Consider the following 18,213-nt stretch of genomic DNA (forward strand, 5'->3'; position numbering starts at 1 on the left):
ATTCTCAAAGTAATGCCAACGGCAGAATTTTATTTGATGAGTGCTCTTCAGGATATTTCTCAATTCAATACCCTGATAGCCCCACATGTTTTTCCTCTTCTAGAAATCCATCTACGATTGATTTGGTCTTAACCGACTCTAGTCATCTTTGTAGCCAACTGATTACTCATGCTGATTTTGATTCTGATCATGTCCCTGTTACATTTCAAATATCCCAAGAAGCGATTCTCAATCCTATCAGCTCCACTTTCAATTATTTACGAGCCGACTGGAATATATATGAAACGTATGTTGACTCTAATCTTGATGTTAACATTTCTTTAGAAACTAAACTTGATATTGACAATGCTCTTGAAACTTTAACAAATTCCATTGTTGAAGCCCGGAGCATTGCAATTCCAAAATGTGAAGTAAAATTTGAATCCGTGATTATAGACGATGATCTTAAACTCTTGATCCGTCTTAAAAACGTGAGGAGAAGGCAATTTCAACGCACTCGCGATCCTGCTATGAAAATTATATGGCAGGATTTGCAGAAAGAAATCAAGAAACGTTTTGCTCAATTAAGAAACAAAAATTTTGAAAATAAAATTTCTCAATTGGACCCTGGCTCTAAGCCCTTTTGGAAATCATCTAAAATCTTGAAAAAACCTCAGAAGCCAATACCGGCATTGAAAGAGGAAAACAAATTATTACTAACTAATTGCGAAAAAGCTCAAAAACTAGCTATGCAGTTTGAAAGTGCGCACAATTTTAATTTAGGACTTACTAGTCCAATTGAAAATGAAATTACTCAGGAGTTCGAAAATATTCTCAATCAAGAGAACGTTTTCGAAAATGCCTGGGAGACTGATTTGGAAGAAGTGAGAACTATTATTAAAAAAATTCAAAAACATGAAAGCTCCTGGCGATGATGGAATTTTCTACATCCTCATCAAGAAACTTCCAGAAAGTAGCTTATCATTTTTAGTTGATATATTTAACAAATGTTTTCAATTAGCATATTTTCCTGACAAATGGAAAAATGCTAAGGTTGTTCCAATTTTAAAACCAGACAAAAATCCTGCAGAAGCTTCTAGCTATCGTCCAATCAGTTTGCTTTCCTCCATCAGTAAACTTTTTGAAAAGGTTATTTTGAACAGAATGATGGCCCACATCAACGAAAATTCAATTTTTGCAAATGAACAGTTCGGATTCCGCCATGGACATTCGACCACTCATCAACTTTTACGTGTAACAAATTTGATCCGTTCCAACAAATCTGAGGGCTATTCTACTGGTCTTGCTCTTCTAGACATAGAAAAAGCATTCGACAGTGTTTGGCATGAAGGTTTGATTGTAAAATTAAAAAACTTTAATTTTCCAACATACATTGTTAGAATAATTCAATATTATCTGTCAAATCGTACACTTCAGGTTAATTATCAGAACTCTAGATCTGACAGACTTCCTGTAAGAGCTGGTGTTCCTCAAGGCAGCATTTTGGGATCAATATTATACAATATTTTCACATCTGACTTACCTGAGTTACCTCAGGGATGTCAAAAATCTTTGTTTGCGGATGATACAGGCCTCTCCGCCAAAGGACGAAGCCTGCGTGTCATCTGTAGTCGATTGCAAAAAAGTTTGGATATTTTTTTTTCATACTTGCAAAAATGGAAGATTTCTCCTAATGCTTCCAAAACTCAACTAATAATATTCCCACATAAACCAAAAGCTCTTTATTTGAAACCTTCAAGTAGACATGTTGTCACGATGAGAGGGGTTCCAATAAATTGGTCAGATGAAGTTAAGTATCTAGGGCTCATGCTAGATAAGAATTTAACTTTCAAAAATCACATTGAGGGCATTCAAGCCAAATGTAATAATTATGTAAAATGTCTCTATCCCCTTATTAATAGAAAATCAAAACTTTGTCTTAAGAACAAGCTTTTGATATTCAAACAAATTTTCAGGCCAGCCATGTTGTATGATGTACCAATATGGACTAGCTGTTGTAATACCAGGAAGAAAGCTCTGCAGAGAATTCAAAATAAAATTTTGAAAATGATTCTGAGACTTCCTCCCTGGTATAGTACCAATGAGTTACATAGAATATCCAATGTTGAAACATTGGAACAAATGTCAAATAAAATAATAAATAATTTCAGGCAAAAATCGTTACAATCTTCTATTGCCACGATTAATGCGTTATATGTTTAGGTTAAGTTAGGTTAAGTATATTAAAAACGTTTTTTTTTTCTCTTATAAGCAGGTGAAATCAACTCACCTGTAAAATAACTGAACTGCTACGGCAACTGAAATGTAATATGTTGTTAACAAAATGTTAATTAAATCTTAAATTTGTTTTACCAAATTAGGATGATAGTGTTGTCTTATAACACAGAACACCTAGATATAAGAAATGAATGTAATGTTTGGAATCACCTATATGATTTCGCATTATGCGTTTTGCACAGTGTATTCTGTGCTTTTTCGCCTTTGGCGACTTTCAATAGAAACCGATCTGTTTTTTCGCTGCTGGTCTTTTTCGTGCTGAGATTGCAAAAAGCTTAATCCTGCCTAGTTTGGGTAGTGGCTACGATTACGTTAGCTCAGTTCAATCTTCAGCATAAAAGAACAGTAACGATCAATCTTTGCAGACTCATGCAAAATGGTACAGCCCAAGTGGCGCTAGTTTAAGAATCGTACTTTCGTAGAGGAAACTTCTACCTAGGTAACCTTGAGAACCCAGTTTTTGGTACTTTCAGCAAACTTGAAATGGCAAACTCATGTTCCATGCCATGCAAAAAAGATTGAATCATGGTTTCGCCAGTCTTCTAAGAGCATCATTCTACTCCCAGATTTGAACAAGCATGCTTTGAATCCATCTTAATGAGCGGGATAATTTTGAATCCTTATTTTTCGATCTTAGCGTGCTTGATTTGTGCTAGGATTCAATCCCGGGATTGAATCCCTGTCATCACAGCCAATCATTCGGATGACAATAAAATGCTCCTTATCTAGAACATGAACATTTGACATTTCAAAGGGGATTAGGACAAACGAAAACTGCTGAACGGGAAGCAGTTAGGAAGGCAATGTTTCCGGCGTGTGAGATGTCTTAAAATTGTATCCAACCACTGCAGTGTACTGCAAGTTTGTTGGCACTACTGTCAGTCATGTCCACTCATGTTGAAATAAATTGTATCAAAGATTTGACCGTCACAGCACTATTCTTGCTAAATCTAGATATGCTTTCTCGAGAATCCATTTCAAAATTCCTGATTACATCTCAATCATTGTCTATTTTAGAGGAAGAATTCTGATAGTCCGTTCTAGTTGAGAAATTCATGCAGGTCAAAATGCTACCAACACTTTTGGAAGCTTTCCAAGTGTCAGAAAATTTCAATCAAATCTAAAGAAAATATCGATGCTAACTCGATTAATTTTACCGTCAAACAATCGATCAAGGATTGAATCCAGGGATTGAATCCTCTCATACACGTGGCGTGATTCATTGCATGTCGGGATTTGAACAAAAAATGCGCGCGAAACGAATCTTGGTCTGGTGATTTTGAATCCCAGTAGCTCTTGGAGTGAGATTTTTTGAAGACTGGGTTTCGCCCATGCCAGTTATGTTCTTCTCCCCTCTCTCTCTCTTCTGGCGTTACGTCCCCACTGGGACAGAGCCTGCATCTCAGCTTCAGTGTTCTTATGAGCACTTCCACAGTTATGAACTGAGAGCTTACTATGCCAATGACCATTTTTGCATGTGTATATCGTGTGGCAGGTACGATGATACTCTATGCCCTGGGAAGTCGAGAAAATTTCCAACCCGAAAAGATGGTGGGATTCGAACAAATGACCCTCAGCATGGTCTTGCTGAATTGCTGCGCGTTTACCGCTACGGCTATCTGTTCAGATTTATCAGTTTTAGCATTAGCTTTTGTCCAAGTTATATCAAGGTTCTTATGATTAAGCAGAATTCGTGATTTTGCCTGATTTTGATTAACAAGTTTTTACCATTGCTCAGATTTTTAGTGGAATTAGTTGAAACTGTTGGAACCATAGTTCTTTAAGTTGAAGTGACATAATCTTTCAACATAATATTACCACAGTTACACTTTATGTTAGGTGACATATCTCTATCTGCCGAAATCGGCATGAAATTGATAAATTTTGCTCTAAGAGGTAAACCCACCTAAGGCTGGAAAAGTGTTGTTTTTATAGTCATATGGTTTATTACTTCCGGAATATTCCCCAATAAATCGCAATAAATTATCTTTTGTTTGAAAATATTGACATTATTCAGAAATGCATGTCTATAAAATCTTAATTGCTTTAAAGTGTTAGAATTAAAATTTTATTACTGTTACAAAATGCTCAACAGAAGGCGAGGAATATTACAAAATGCTCAAAAGAAGGATACTTCGGTTCAGAAAGGGGCATGGGCGCGTTCTGCCAACTCGGTCGAGGCAGATTACACGTGTGAACAAGTTACAACATGGATGTTCCTAAGTGCCAGAATGAAAGTGTTGTGCTTGTGGTGAGCACTTGAAGATGGGATGGAAGGTTATTACCCAGGTAACAATTTGATGCTGGTTAAACGCTTTTATAACTTATTCAAAGCAGCCTTAGTTTAAATAAGTTTTAAAAGCTATAGGCTATTTTAATCAGCCTCAAGTTGACTTAGAGCTGTTTGGAGAGCTAAATTATGGTTGAATAAGCGCTAATATTACCCTGCTTCAAATGTCAAAATGCTTTTTTTGGTACACAAAGTAACCAGGTAGAGCTTAACAATCGCTTATACAACTTTTAACAACAATTAATCAAAAATGGAAAAAAAAATACATGTTCCTTAACCAGAGGGTATTTAATGATGCTAACGAATTGAAATACACTGTATAGATAAATATATGGTGAGATTAAAATGTGTAGATAAATAATTATGAGTGATTGAGAATTGAATTCACTGATTTACGGCCGCTAACCTTATCATCTGCTCCACGTGGGCTTGTACGAGTATTACTAATAGCATGAGCATAAATCATTGTCGTGTCTGATTAACAGTTATTACCATTTTGATTTAAGGTTGCATTGAGACTGGAGAAGCGATACCACGCAAATCCTCTTAGGTTAGCTGTCAGTTGTGAAGTGTCAGCTATCTGTGAAGTTGTGAATCAAGATGATAATTTGTCAAGCCAATTTGGCACTTATTTGTTGTATTAATTGTTGTTGTCACAATATATTATCGATAACTTAAGTATACAGTTAAACATCTATTACTCCAATGATTTGCGGGGAGCTCCTTCAGATCACACCCCTCACAAAGAGTAGAAATATGGATGAACTCCAGGGGTACCATTCTATCAATGTATTAATGAATGGACTCTGTGTGTCTAAAGCAGGTGCCAAAATATGCTTTGTGTTGAACAAAATTCAATCAATTATGAACAACAAAGTGTGGGAGGTTAAGTGGCGGTACAATATCTGTATACATAATGGTTGAATAAACTGTTAAACTACCACCAAAAAATTCTATCCAGAATAGCCGAACTAAAGTGATTAATCAAGATAGATGAAGTATAATTCCACTTGGTAGTCAGCTTTGAATGGATCGCTGAATACGAGGATTGAATAAGCTCTTATTCATATAAGTGTTCAGCTATCACCGTGTTCAGCCATTAGCACCTGTTCAGCTTCCATTGTTACTTGGGTACTTCACGTTCACGCTTTATATATATACTTCTCTAAAAAGTTCTATACAAAAATCGACCCTGAGCTTAACTATCTAAATTAACAGTTGCAAATATAATAATCGTTCTTACTAACATGTCGTCACGTTAATTTTATCATAATGATCTTTTATGATAATGATCCCGTCGAACCTGAATGGCCGTTGTGAGAACATCACCAAGAACATTTTGTAATAAAGCTGGATTTTTCTACATTTAAACATTAAGGGTTTTGCTCTTTCGGATTTATGTTTTGTTGTTTATCATCAGTTCCGTTCAGATGTCCCGAATGCCGCACATGGCGTACAGTGATCATTGCCATGGAGTTTCTCAGAAGCTGCATGGGGATTGTTATCGTGGGAGTCCAAAGAGCGAATTTTGTATGACTTCAGTGTAGGCCAATACTGCATTAAAGCATGGAACAACCAATAATATGTTTTTCTATCCTTATCGTGTTGTCTTCATATCTAACCCGCCACTGCTACGAGGAATAATTCATCGGAGATGAAGGACATCCCTTATCATGACAGCGTAATGACATAAAATAACGTTTCTGTAAACATTCTTATTGCTAATTGAAGGGTAAATCAGAATAACTAAATATTTAACTAATAACAAATTTGTTGCACAGAGTTATTTACAAAACACCACACAAAATTCCTCCTTTCCAATTTCCTTAGGCAAACACTTCACTGTACGCTATATGTATGACTGGTTCATGTTCTTTTGAACTTGCATCATTCATACGAGTAGTGAAAATCTAAAGTAGAAGCAAAACTTAAAGAACCTTCTGGTCAAAGATGTTGCGTTGCCTACTTCCCAAACTCCAAAACCCCCGGTGTATTATGGACGGTGTGAGTTTTCAAACTTATGCTGGAGACTTGGCCCCTGGCCAAAGCATACTTATATCGAGTATAATCAATATTTTAGTTTCTTGCTTAGAAGGCTTTTCAGAAATTCTACTAAAACTAATTAAACACGCTGTATAGATATCATATTTATATGCAGCATTAAACAATAGGTAATCGAATCCTAATTAGTAATTTCATCAACGGTTATAAACGTCAGCATCAAACGTCAAATTCAAATAGCGCTAAATTTCAATAGCACTCTGACAGCACCGGTTTCCTAAAAATCACGAGAAACGGAAATGCCGCCCGATGAGCGCGCACCGACTCAAGTTATAGGAAAGCCTCCCTAGTGCGAACCCTCGTCGGTGAAACTCAACAAGCGCCTCAAAAGGGACTTCACTGTTTGGCAACAGCAAGCGATGACTGTATCTGCATTACTGTACATATCCATTCCTCTTATAAGCCTGACGTGGTTGATACGGTATTTTCAAGTTGCGTATCCCCCCACCTGGCTCTACCTCGTCTCACCCTGGATGTTAGAGTTTAACTAGATCGTCATTATGTAACAGATATATGACGGTTGCTAGAACATGCAGTAAAATAAAGCATAGCAGCATATGAATACCAAGATTTAGGTTTTGTCTATGTTACGGGTCGTTGTTTAGTTACTGAATCTTTGTGTATGTAATTATGCTAAACAAAAAGAAATCAATATAACGCTAACATTTTCAATTGTCGTTTCAAAATGCCGATTGGTTCAAATATATCGGTAGAGTAATAGAAACTCATTTTTTAATTAGTTTTCAAGATGATGATTTTGATGTACGGTTAACACTCTATTACTCGAAATCAAATGGATCTTGTAAAGGATATATCGAGTTATGAAACACAAAATCAGTGGAACTGTGGTTCAACGGACTATCAAGATAGCCATGCAAACCAACTTTTTCTTTAGTTTTGAAAAGTCCCTCGTTATTACCCTTGTTTTTTTTTACAAAACAAAAATCCTGTACAATTGTTAACTCGGTGTATGATTTGAGCGTTACAATACATCAACACTATTCTGATTACAGTAGCAATTTAGATCCTTACCATTTATGTGAATTTGTTTTATGACGAACCTCTACCCTCCTGATTCTTTCACTATGTGCAATGTGGATTCGATAACACGAATCAGTTCATTTTTTTCTATTGAGTACCAATTCATGGCCCGAGATCAACCTGAGCATTATATAAGATTCCTTAAATACTTCTCTAAGGAATACTGCAGAAGGGTTCCTTCAAAAAAATCCATTAGGAGTGTTCACTAAATTTTATATCTAATTTCCTACGAATTTATATCAAGGTAGTGGAGACCCTTACAGGGAAAAAATCCTAGAAATATACAATTAAAGCTATTGCTTTACAAAGATTTATTAAAGATTACACCACAATGTAAATATTCCCTAATAAAACCTTATTTGAGGTGTAACAACTTGGAGTCCAACTTTAGTATGGTAACAAAGCTACATAAACACAAATCACAAACTTTGTGATTTAATAAATTCTTCAGTTTAGTGCCTTTCAAATCGTAAGTTGGGACGCAAGTTGGCTATTATGAGGGGCATCTATGTATGTATTCTAGAATAATGCTTTTATAATCTACAGATTATTTAAAAAATCATTGCCAGTTTGTTTTTCAAAGATAACTTTTGAAATTAATATTATAGGGTGTCCCAGAAAGTATGGGCACACATTTACCATACTGCCATTTCAAAAATAGTGCAGATAAAAATCTGATTTTCACACATTTTATTCTTGCACCTTTCAAGAGCAGATTTTAAATTGCTAACGATTTTTGTTGCTACCTGTTTATTATTGACAATAAATGTCTACAAGCTCTCCTTATCAGTTTTGCACAAATCACGTTATATCTGAGCAACTTTGTTGTACAACATTTGTGCTAGGTCATAAAGTTCGTGCATACGTAACATAGCCGATACGATAAATGATAATACTATCACTTATTTTAATAAAAAAATATAAACTTAAGACATCTAAGAAATCTAAGATCTGTTAAGAGCTGTGGTCGATTTATAGAAAAGTTAAAACCAAGTCCTTATAATTACGTTAAAACATGTAAACATCTAAAATTTTTGTTGCCCATCCAAAATCATAACAAATGATGAGTAAATCTGAAATGAATTATTTTTATTCATATTGACAGTTCCTGAAAAGCTATGATTTTGTGAAGTTATCTTATGTAGAGAGAAAACTAGTATTTTTTAGAATTCTAGCATTTTGTCAAATGTGATCTAGAAAAGCCAAATAAAATTTTAAACGAGAATTCTTTTGGAACATCTAAGATACAATGTACTTGAACTCACCACATTGAAGGATTTTGATGAAAAGATTTATGACTAGTTCAGTTCCAACAAAACACAAAAGTAGGGTCTGTGCTGACTAGATAAGAATTGATTTTCCAAATTCAAACATTTTAATGTAATTTCATAAAAAAAGAATACAGGAAGCATTTCTAATGCCCACAGAAAACAACAAAAACAAAAATATAAAAACAAAATATTTGATTGAAGAAATATCATGATTCTCGTTATCGAAGTCGTGCCCATTCTTTCTGGGACACATTATATGCATGTATCTTAAAACATTACTGCCGTGTGTAGCATACTTGTCAAATGATGGTGCAGGGATTTCTTATCCCATTAGGATAACTAAGCCGCACACAGCAGATTACTCTGTAATTCTCCTAGGATTCTGCAATGAATTCCAACAAAAATTCATCCACGAATATCTTTCCTGACGATTTTTTCTGGGAATTTCCAATAAATCTCTGCAAATACGGCGAGAGATACTTCTGAGAGCAAGAATTTAGAACTAATCAAACCTCTAGGAATTTCGGAATTTCTCACAGATCACAACAGTTCTTGCAGATATTCACCTTCCAAGATCTTTTTTTTTATTAACTTCTTCATAATTATAACCACAATTTGCTATGGAGCTCCTTTTGGAAGTTGAGAAAATTTCCAAACCCGAAAAGACCCTCGACCGGTGGGATTCGAACCCACGACCCTCAGCTTGGTCTTGCTGAAAAGCCGCGCGTTTACCGCTACGGCTATCTGGGCCCCAATTCCTTCAAGTATTTATACTTGAGTTTATTCTTCTTTCTAATTTTCCTAAATAGTTTCTCAAAACTTTATCTAGCGATATCTTCTGACTTTTTTAAATTATTATAAAACTTCAAGAAGTTCACCAAGTAGTTTGTTTTGGGAATTCTTAAGAGAATACACACAGGAACATCAAAAGAAATTGCGAAGAATTTTGAAAATTCTCTCAGGGATTCCTGAAAGTATCAACCCATGAGTTTCCAAAATAGCCATAACGGTAAAAACACAGTAATTTAGCAAGACCATTTATAGGTTAAAAATCCTGCCAGTCGAGGGTCTTTTCTTAACGAAAATTTTCTTGACTTCCCAGGATATGGAGTACCATCGTGCTTGTTACACATATATTACAAGTGCTGCAATGGTTCATTGGCAAAAAAGCTCTTAGTTGATAACTGTGAAGTGCTTATAAGAACATTACATTAAGAAGCAGGCTCTGTTCTAGTTGGGATGTAATGACAGAAAGTAAAAAAAAAATTACCGGCGAAACCCCTGGAAAGCATTGCATGAATTTCAATAGGATCTTCTAAAATTTTTATCAGTGGAAACTTGGAAGAAAAATGGTGAAAGAATCTATGAAGTAGGTAGTTTATATAATGAATGTTCGGAGGAATGCTTAGTTCTTTTTTATGTAAATCTCTTCAAAATCATTAGAATATCTGTAGAATATTTGGAGTTTCACTGGATTTATTTTCTGAGAATTTAGTTCCTAACAAAATTTGGAAAGACATTGTAGGGGAGATTTTGTTTTTTTTTTTTTTGGGAACTATGAAAGAATTACTGGATAAGTTTCTGGAAGAGTACTGAAAACAAGTTCAAGAGGAATTGATTTAGAAAAAAATGTGCATTTTGTTGTAGTGTTTGAAGAAATCCTTGGATGATTTCATGACGCAAATCTTTAAGAGTCCAGGTTAGTAATTTAGCAAGACCATTTATAGGTTTAAAATCCTGCCAGTCGAGGGTCTTTTCTTAACGGAAATCTACTTGACTTCCCAGGATATGGAGTACCATCGTGCTTGTTACACATATATTACAAATGCTGCAATGGTTCATTGGCAAAAAAGCTCTTAGTTGATAACTGTGAAGTGCTTATAAGAACATTACACTAAGAAGCAGACTCTGTTCTAGTTGGGATGTAATGACAGAAAGTAAAAAAAAAATCACCGGCGAAACCCCTGGAAAGCATTGCATGAATTTCAATAGGATCTTCTAAAATTTTTATCAGTGGAAACTTGGAAGAAAAATGGTGAAAGAATCTATGAAGTAGTTTATATAATGAATGTTCGGAGGAATTTTTAGTTCTTTTATGTGTAAATCTCTTCAAAATCATTAGAATATCTGTAGAATATTTAGAGTTTCACTGGATATATTTTCTGAGAATTTAGTTCCTAACAAAATTTGGAAAGAAGAATTTTTGGGAACTATGAAAGAATTACTGGATAAGTTTCTGGAAGAGTACTGAAAACAAGTTCAAGAGGGATTGATTAGAAAAAAAATGTGCATTTTACTTTGAAGAAATCCTTGGATGATTTTATGACGCAAATCTTTAAGAGTCCAGGTTGGAGTCCTTACTACCTGGTAGAACAATTGGTAAATATTTCGTGTTCATTTTCAGAAACGTTTGCAGATTTCCCGATTACTCAGCGCAAGTTTTCGAAGAAATGATGCCATATATGTGGAGCAATTTACGAAGTAATCTCTTGTGTTTTGGAAAGAAAATCCTTCAGAAATTCCTTGATGAATTTCTAGGGAAAAATGGAATTGTTTTATGTTTTGTTTTCGAAAAAAAACTTGAGAAAGAAGAAATTGCGGAAAAAAATCCTAATCAACCATCATTGCTTCATCCTAAAACCCATGATTTTCATCTGTTGGTGAAAACAATAGAAATAATAAACCATAAAAGAATAATGTCGCTGGTGTTCCCTTTGTTCTCGCTCAGAAACATGTTGGGTACATAAATGTCAAACCAGGTCCGTCACACTCGGGCTCAGATTGGGTACTACTTCTAGTACTACATTTAATCCCTCGGTAGTACAAAAGGTACCCAAGTTTGACAGATCGCAGTACACTTTTCACGGTATTCTAGATTACCTTATGAGCCATAAAATTTTGAGCAACTGCAAGGGACATGGAGGTCTTTAATTTGTCTTTGGTCAAACTGCATACATTTTCGCGTTGACATTTATAGCCCCGCCTATCTCCGCCAGCAAAAGATGTTCCTACTGCGACGACAGCGACATTCTTCTTCTATGGTTTATTACTTCTATTGTGAATACGTTCTCCGTGCTTGTCACCAAGATTATTCGGGAAAAAAATCCGGGTGCGAGTGTTCAGTGAGAAAAGTTCAGTGGAAAAACATTTTTGTTAGTAAGATATACGTTTTCATGCCGTTTTTAACCTGGTAACGTTCGCGGCAACAATCTAAAGCCATGCTGAAGGTGTATAGTGTCGAAGTGCTCCTAGAAAATACTACTTTGAGAAGCAAGCTCTGTCCCAGTGGGGACAAAAGAACGTTCTCAGAATTTTTGAAATTTTCTTTCAAAATTTAATTGATAATTTTAACATGTCCATTAAATGAGCTTTATTGACACGTTTAATATTTATCGATAATTAATATTGAAAACAATTATTACTTAACTGAGTACTATCTGTTACACTCTGATACCACAGGACTTACACAATACACTAATTTATCTTACAGTACTCTTCTGGATGCTGCGCTCAATCTTCCTCCTCTTCTTCATCGTCACCAAACGAAAGCTTATTCTGAGCTTCTTTCTGTTTTTTCTTCTTAGCTTTTCGATCTAGAACCTGGACGTCATCAACGCTGCTGCCCGTTTTGGGCTTTTTCGATTTGAAAACAATCTTCTGGTTGAGATCAGCCGGTTTTTCGTCTTCCTCTGAAAGAAAGTAATTTTTAAAACGAGTCTGTTGATTGGACAACTTTGCTGGACATTTTCAGCTAATATCACAAACAAATGCTAGATTTAGGGTAATTTAAGTTAAGTTTACTAAAAAAAGATTTTTCTCTATAATCGGGTGAATTAAATTCACCTGTACAAATTTTGAACTGTTACAGCAAGTGAAACGTATAAGAGGAGAAGAATGAACCACGAGCTTGCGCAACTCTACGGTGAACCCAGTATCCAGACAGTCGCCAAAGCTGGAAGGGTACGATATGCGGGACACGTTGTGAGAATGGGCCAGGAGAAGTGGATGAACTTGTCATTAATTTTTCTGTCAATTCTCATACAAAATCTACTTTTTCTCTGACATAAATTCACTCTAGGTGAACCACTTCCCCTGGCCTATGTCGGACAATAATCACGCAAAAATGGTGTTCACCTCAAACCCGGCCGGTACAAGATGAAGGGAGCGCAACGAGCTAGGTGGTTTGACCAAGTGGAGCAGGATCTTGGAAGTGTGGGGCGATTGGGAAATTGAAGGTTAGCAGTCATGGACCGAGTTAGTTGGCGAAACATTGTGACGCAGGTCATGTTTTGAAGGACGTAGAGCCAGCAACAGTAAAGTAAAGTAAGTTATACTCAAATAAATGTTGATTATGACTGTTCAAAATTTAAAAAGTATGAATATTCAATCTTTTATTTCTTCATCCCCATCCTTACCATAAAAATAGTGTTCTGTGAAATTTTCCGCTCTCTCGGTGGTAATTTAAAGGTGGACCAAAGACAATGTAGGTTTACCGTGCACCCCCGCTAATTTGAACGGTATCTCATGCAAATAATCGGGGTTAATTTTCAATTTGAACATCTAGTCACCATTGAACCATTTTTAATCTGAACGATGTGCAAATTTGCGGGGTATGGATTAAAAAGTGTTCAGATTAAATGTGGTCAAACCATCGGGGGTACCCGGTATATGGAAATTACTATGGAGAAATTTTGAAAAATGTTCCGAACACGTTACTACTGTAAAGTAAGTACAAACTTATCATCCCATAATGAAAACTCATTCATTAAGCCATAATAAAGAAATTTGCTAAAGAGAGCAGATAGGAGAAGAGATATTCATGAGTTTGCTTGCTATTATTTAGCTTTTCAATTAGAATCCTTTCTTGTGATTAAGTTAGGAATTATAACTGTAAGAAACCGAATATTTTATCACTTCTTGATAGTGATAAAGGTTCCACAGTCATACGGGAAGTCATACGCAATCATTGGCCTGAGAACGGTTTTGTATAGCAGGATCCAAACGGGAGCGCCTTTACACAAGAGGATACAGCATTTTGACGAGCTTATCGCATTTCTGGTGGCAGTGGTTTAGTTTCTGATCCTGGATTATACAGGCAACATTTGGTGACCATGGAACGTCCACGCCGTTGCAAGAAACCATTATGTCCAGGGCTAGTAGCAAAAAGTTGTGCCGAAAAAAGTTATGTGAGTGACCAGATTTGAGAAATAAGTGACTAAATAGTGACTTCTGATTCTCGGAAAAGTGACTAAAAGTGACTTGAAAATCAAAACGTAATTAGTTTTATTCCAGTTCTACTACACTGTTTTACGATGAAGGAGGGAATATCCAATATGATCTACTGCAGGTACCATTGTACCTTGGGGTAGTAGGTCTAGTTGAGCACCGAATTTGGAAATTTTTATTGTACTTCCAAATTTTCAAGATATTGTCAACATTTTATTTTAAACGGAAATGTTACCATTTACGCAAAAAATCCTTTTTTATCAGATTTCCAACCTTTTCGAAATTTTAGAAAGATGCTTTGAAGAAGATGATTGTTTGTGTCTTTTGTATTTATCACCAAAGTATTATATTTTGTAATGTAAATTTCACAAAGAACTTGGCATATTTGTGAAATCAATTTTTTTATCATTTCACATTTCCTTTCAAACTTCCAAAAAATGACATATTAAAATCCGCTAAAATTGAATCCATTGTAAACTGTGTAGATCCCAAACTTTTTTCCATTACTTCAAGTCGATAAAAACTTAACATTTAGTCTAGAAAAAATATTATCGTATGGATATAATATTCACAAGAATATACTTTCTATTAGCTTTGTTTTGTGTAACTAGATCAAGATTACAGAAAATGTAATATTTCGCCATAAATCAATATTTCAAATTAATACAATGATGATAGAAGATCGAAGATCTTAACTGCCCATACTCGCATAACAGTCCCATATGAATTTTATCCATTTTTGAGTTAGCTCCGTGAAAGGTGTTCATTTTTAGTGTACTTCCAAAAATCATGCTTAAAATTGAATCTATGTATGGAAAAAATGTGGAAAATACACCAAACCATGTGCGTCCCATATTGAAAATACCCGCATAACAGTCCCATTAGTTGATCATGACAAAACTGAAACAATCCAATTTTGATAATATTTTTTTAAATCTCGCATCGTGGTTTTCATTTCATTAAGAGAAGGAACAGTACATACTCTACTGAATAAAACCATGTTTATTCACGAAAAATACTTATTGTAGCGTGACATGAAAGTTTTCTAGAGTGACTACTGTTGCGGTAAACGGTAGAACCACAACTAAAAGTATAGGGTGCAAAGCCACTTGGGCACATCCATGATTCACTTTGGCATGGGGGTTTTGCTCGGCTGTAGGCAAAACGCCTTGAAAATTGCAAAACACCCGTTGCTAAGGGCAACCCAAAATTACTGTAGAAAAATGCTATAATTCCCACTGAATTTCCCGCATTTAGAGCCTTCAATGACACTACTGATTAGGAGAAATTCATGTACCCAATATAGGCAACTTGATGAGATTCACGATTTTAAACTACTGTAGTGAAAGAGCCACGTGATTTTCGCGAAATTCAAGCCTATTACCATTCCCAGCACTCATGTAGAGCTGAGAGTGTAGAGTAATGCCACCACGATTTGTTGTTTTCAGAAGAGGTGGAAAGAACACTTTTGCAAAAATGTTTAGAAGCGTTTTTCTCGACATGACGATTTTCCTAATGGGACTGTATTGCGAGTATGGGTAGTGAAGTTAAATTAAAACTTAGCCTAAATTGAAAAAAAGCCATTAGTTGAAAAAAGTGACTTTTTTACGAAAAAAGTGACTTTAGTTGAAATGACTTCAAAAAAGAGACTTCAAAGTGACTGGCTTAAAAAAAGTGACCAAGTCACTAAAAAGAGACTCGCTACCAGCCTTGATTATGTCCTTCTATGAGGGGCCTTACTGCAGAGTATCTTCATCAGAACCGTGATATGGAGTAGCAAGAATAAATGACATGTTGCCACGATCAAGTTATAGCAAGAACAGAAAGCTTAGCCCGGTTTATTCAATCCTTTTATGCGCATACATTGATCTATCTTCAGATCTACTATTTGGTAACAGTTTCATTAGACAGTGATATGAAATACATCTTATTTCGAAAAGGGCCTAGTCTTCCGAATATAACAGAAACGTGACTTTGTGATAGATGACGAGGGCTACGACGACGATTTCGTTGGGTTGACTTTTATCTTCCATTTTATTTGGTTTGGTGCTGAGCATGCTGTAACGTGTCGATTGTGGTTTCTGCGTCGCGATGTGAGGTAAGGAAACTAGTGTTGTCAGCAAAAAAGTAGCAATGGACTCCGTTTAACTATTTTGGTGGAAAAAAGTTGTAAAGTGTAGGGCTCAGAACAGAATATTGAGAAACGCCGAATGGTACGGACATTTGATCAGACGTACAACCGTTTACAGCAATTTGGGAGGGTAGATCCATCAGGAAGCTTCGCATTGTTTTAAAGATCGACATGGAAAAATTACCCAGCAACATTTTGTGCAAGATCGCTACCTTCCGTACTGAATTGTATGCTACATCAAGGAGGATTAGGCCTGATGATTTTCCTTGCTGGAAATTACGTTTTACTTCCCATATCAGCTGCGGGTTTCACTATTTATTCCCTTCAAAGAGAGTGTGATGAGTGCACTCTCCACAGGCGCAACCCTTTATCAGTCAAAATCGGATCCCTTGATAAAGCCAAGAAATTACACCGATATTGTCCATGCATCAAAATCCTAGTCCACAATTCTTCAAACTAGAGAACTAAAAAAAAAAAAAATTAGAAAACAAATTATTGTATTCGACTATATTTTTTTCCTTGTCCTAAGATCATTCTCGGCAACTGGGAAAACCGAGACTTGTCACTTTCAACAAGGTTTAAAAATGTAACAAGGACTGATAAATGTTCCTTTTATTACTATACTATTCTGTTCTCTTTGTTTGAAGCAGTCAGGACTAGGGTTCACTGGTAGATCTTTACCCCATAAAGCACCTCGAAAAGGTGATCTACCCGCGTTATGGGTCGCGCTAACATTTCTTGGAAAGGGGGTCTTGGTTCCCGAGAACTGACTATTTGATAGCTAAGAAAGGAGCTGTTCTTGTAATTTTGAAATTCGATGGAACGTTTTCATTGAACATTCCATTAGGTATTCCGGCAATTACGTAAAAATATTGATTGAATCATAAAAAAAAATTACACCGTCTTCACAGCCAAAGGCTGATCACTAAACATTTGGCAACGGACAACACACGCAACACCCAGTAGTCCCGTGACCAATTTTTCGTTAGACGAAAAGTTTCCACCGACTGGAGCGGGAATCGAACCCACACCCCGTGGCACACAACACGCCCAAACGACTGACGCCGCTGACCACACGGACTTAGTTGGTAAGCTGACATTCTAGAGAAATTCATTAGAGTGTTTTTAAGCTAAACTTTTCCTATTCAAATAGAGTCTATATGATTGAGAACTATGAAAATATGTACCTTTTTTAGCCACGGCCGCCTCCTCGGCGGTAAGATCACCCTCCTTCAGGACCACCACTTGCGGCTTCTCATCGTCTCGCTCATCCCGATCGTCGTCTTCCGAATCCGAGAGGTTTTGAATCTTCTGACGCTGTTAGAGATGCATATAAATTGAATTAAGACATCTGTTTTTGTAAGCGATTGTGATTCTTCAAGAGATCTTCATACCTTTTCGTCGACGGTCGGCCCTTCCTTGTAGCCAATCTGCGCCTTCATCCGCTTCAGGAAGTCCGGCTCGTCCGGTTTGATGTAGGCAACGTTACGTTTTGGTCCTCGGGACATTGCCGCACGTGGTGGTTACTATTTCTAGCCTATGTATAACGGTTAAATTTTCTAATATATAAAACGCCGAACGCCGCGTTTGGACTCGCAACCAGCTGATAATGAATGAACGTGTGGAATGGAAGAAGAAGAAACGACGCGCTTCGGGTGGAATGTTTGTAAATAATAGCGTACGCACGAACACAAACGAAACAGTTAAGGCTGAGCTACAATGATGGGAGCGGCAACGCGGCGCGGCAGGTTTTGACAGAAAATGTATGGGCTAACTGTCAAATCCTGCCGCGCCGCGTTGCCGCTCACACCATTGTAGCTCAGCCTTTACTCATTCATTGCCGATAAGGGGGCGGCTTCACCACTACACGTGCAATAGGTACCGGTTGGCTGTGCGTTCACATCGAAGGGCAGAAG

General features: G+C 36.4%; 1 protein-coding gene across 1 annotated transcript; it reads right to left on the reverse strand.

The window, feature by feature from the left end:
* Positions 1-12,295: 12,295 nt before the first annotated feature.
* On the reverse strand, positions 12,296-17,939 carry LOC5579447 (uncharacterized protein KIAA1143 homolog). The gene is made up of 3 exons (XM_001647696.2): positions 17,692-17,939; positions 17,485-17,614; positions 12,296-12,629 (listed from the first exon to the last, which is right to left on the reverse strand). Exons 1-3 carry the CDS (start codon positions 17,803-17,805, stop codon positions 12,451-12,453), a joined length of 423 nt encoding a protein of 140 aa, XP_001647746.1. The 5' UTR covers positions 17,806-17,939; the 3' UTR covers positions 12,296-12,450.
* Between the last annotated feature and the right edge of the window lie 274 nt (positions 17,940-18,213).

The sequence above is a fragment of the Aedes aegypti genome, chromosome 2, assembly GCF_002204515.2.
Source record: "Aedes aegypti strain LVP_AGWG chromosome 2, AaegL5.0 Primary Assembly, whole genome shotgun sequence".
Taxonomy (NCBI): Eukaryota; Metazoa; Arthropoda; class Insecta; order Diptera; family Culicidae; genus Aedes; species Aedes aegypti.

What these genes read in the sequence shown, in the direction of transcription:
- LOC5579447 (XM_001647696.2), bottom strand. Translation starts at nt 17,805, where the DNA reads ATGTCCCGAGGACCAAAACGTAACGTTGCCTACATCAAACCGGACGAG. An exon ending in GGCCGACCGTCGACGAAAAG is followed by an intron (nt 17,615 to 17,691) that starts GTATGAAGATCT and finishes CATCTCTAACAG; the next exon opens with CGTCAGAAGATTCAAAACCT. An exon ending in GGCGGCCGTGGCTAAAAAAG is followed by an intron (nt 12,630 to 17,484) that starts GTACATATTTTC and finishes ACTTTCTTTCAG; the next exon opens with AGGAAGACGAAAAACCGGCT.